General features: G+C 36.7%; 1 protein-coding gene across 1 annotated transcript in view; it reads left to right on the top strand.

Annotated features, from left to right (window-relative positions):
• Window positions 1-1,206: 1,206 nt before the first annotated feature.
• LOC105004913 (olfactory receptor 12D2-like) overlaps window positions 1,207-2,042 on the top strand; it is a 1,683-nt gene continuing 847 nt past the window's right edge. The window contains exon 1 of the mRNA XM_010862712.1: window positions 1,207-2,036. Coding sequence (XP_010861014.1) covers window positions 1,207-2,036 — 830 coding nt within the window. The remainder of the gene's footprint in view (window positions 2,037-2,042) is intronic.

Raw genomic sequence — 2,042 nt, 5'->3', positions numbered from 1 at the left:
TCTACTATTTACTTTTCAGGAATGTCAACCTGAGAAGCCTTCTTAACTGTGGATTTGAACAGTCAATCAGGTAGGAGAATGAACCAGGAGACAGGCTGGAGAGTTGCCCATCTCTGTCTTCCTGTCTGTATTAAATTTACATGCCAAGGATTTAGAGCTGAATTCCTATCTTATGATGGATATTGTGTTTGTGGATTATAAAGACTTATTACTAGCTACATTTTTTTTTGCCATATCTCTAGATATTTTTCAAAGTAAATATATAGTTGATAAATATTCAGGATGCAGTGAAATAAATGTTTAGTGCAGAAAGTCTGATTGCTTTTTTCTTTAAATGTTAGGAAAAAGTTTTTTACCCCAAGTGAATTTGTGATACAATTTTGTTTTGTAAGTAGAGAATCAAAAGCAATGCTTGGCATATGTGTATCATAAGTAAGAATGATTAAGTTTAACCATATACAATATATACATGGCTATCAAAGAAAGTTACTCTTAATTCCTAAAGCCAACCTTCAATAAATGTGTATTAACATTAAATAATTTCTCAAAATTCTCACTGCATTTAAAGGTGATAATCTCATGGGATTTCTAGAAATGTTCCCTACTAAATTCACTTTTTTATTCTAGTCACATCATATCTTTATCTTCTCCTTTCATGGGTTTCCCAAATATTGAATGATTCCTTTTAATAGCAAGGACTCTAATGTTTACATCTCCATTCAGAGTTCTTTATAGCTCTTATTATTTCCTCACTGTCAAATTTTCTTAGGTTTAATACCCTTCAAATGATTTTGTACTAAGTCAAGAGACAGTAGTGTGGTGGAGAGCTTAATAATTTACCCTCTGTTAGATTTCAGGATGATAAAAGACAAGTCTTTATCAGAAAAGATGGTAGGCTGGCAATTTGCTCTAAATCCCTGGAAAAAGAAAAGATTTTCACTTTAAAAGATTTATACATATATATTTGAGAAGATATGTCAAATAAAAAACAAAAGTGTTTGAGTAAAAGTCCATAAACAGCATATAATGTTAATATTTAATAATCTAGTGGTCCAAATATTCTATAATCTGTGATACTCAGACTATTTAAAACACCACTGCTCTACCTCAAAATGCTATTGTCTAGATGGGAAATCCTCAGCTGCGGGACACTGGTTTCCATTAGAGATAGCGTTCCATATGTTATTCTCTCTTTTCTTTCAAGTGATGCTGAATCAAACCTCAGTCACTGAATTTCTCCTCCTGGGAGTGACAGACATCCAAGAACTGCAGCCTGTTCTCTTCGTGATTTTCCTTGCAACTTACATTGTCAGCTTGGCTGGAAATGGAGCCATCCTGATGGTTGTCATCTCTGATTCAAGACTGCATTCTCCTACGTACTGTTTCCTGGGAAACCTGTCATGTCTGGATATCTGCTACTCCACAGTGACTCTGCCAAAGATGCTGGGGAACTTCCTGTCTACCCTCAAAACAATTTCTTTCTTAGGATGCATAAGCCAGCTTCATTTCTTCCATTTCCTGGGCAGCACAGAGTCCATGTTGCTGGCCATGATGGGCTTTGACCGCTTTGTGGCTATGTGTAAACCACTTCATTATATTCTTATCATGAATCATCAAGTCTGTATCCAGTTGGCTGTCACTGTCTGGATCATCATTGTTTTTTTCCATGCCCTGCTGCACTCAGTAATGACCTCTCACTTAAACTTCTGTTGTTCCAACCATATCCATCACATCTTCTGTGATGTTAAGCCATTGCTGGAGTTGGCCTGTGGGACCATTGAGCTCAATGAGTGGCTGCTCAATACTGTCACAGGCACCATTGCCATGGGCTCATTCTTTCTAACATTCCTGTCCTATTTCTATATTATTATCTATCTTTTCTTCAAGACCCATTCTTACAGCATGCTTCATAAAGCACTGTCTACGTGTGCCTCCCATTTCTCGGTAGTTGTTCTTTTCTTCGTCCCTGTTGATTTTGTTTACATTCATCCAGCCTCAAGTAGCTCCGTGGATCAGGATCAGATCATTGCCATTATGTACAG

The sequence above is a fragment of the Bison bison genome, unplaced genomic scaffold (genome assembly GCF_000754665.1).
Source record: "Bison bison bison isolate TAMUID 2011002044 unplaced genomic scaffold, Bison_UMD1.0 scf7180017858235, whole genome shotgun sequence".
NCBI classification, from domain to species: domain Eukaryota; kingdom Metazoa; phylum Chordata; class Mammalia; order Artiodactyla; family Bovidae; genus Bison; species Bison bison.
Note: the sequence above shows the minus strand (reverse complement) of the source record. Positions and strands in the feature narration are given on the sequence as shown.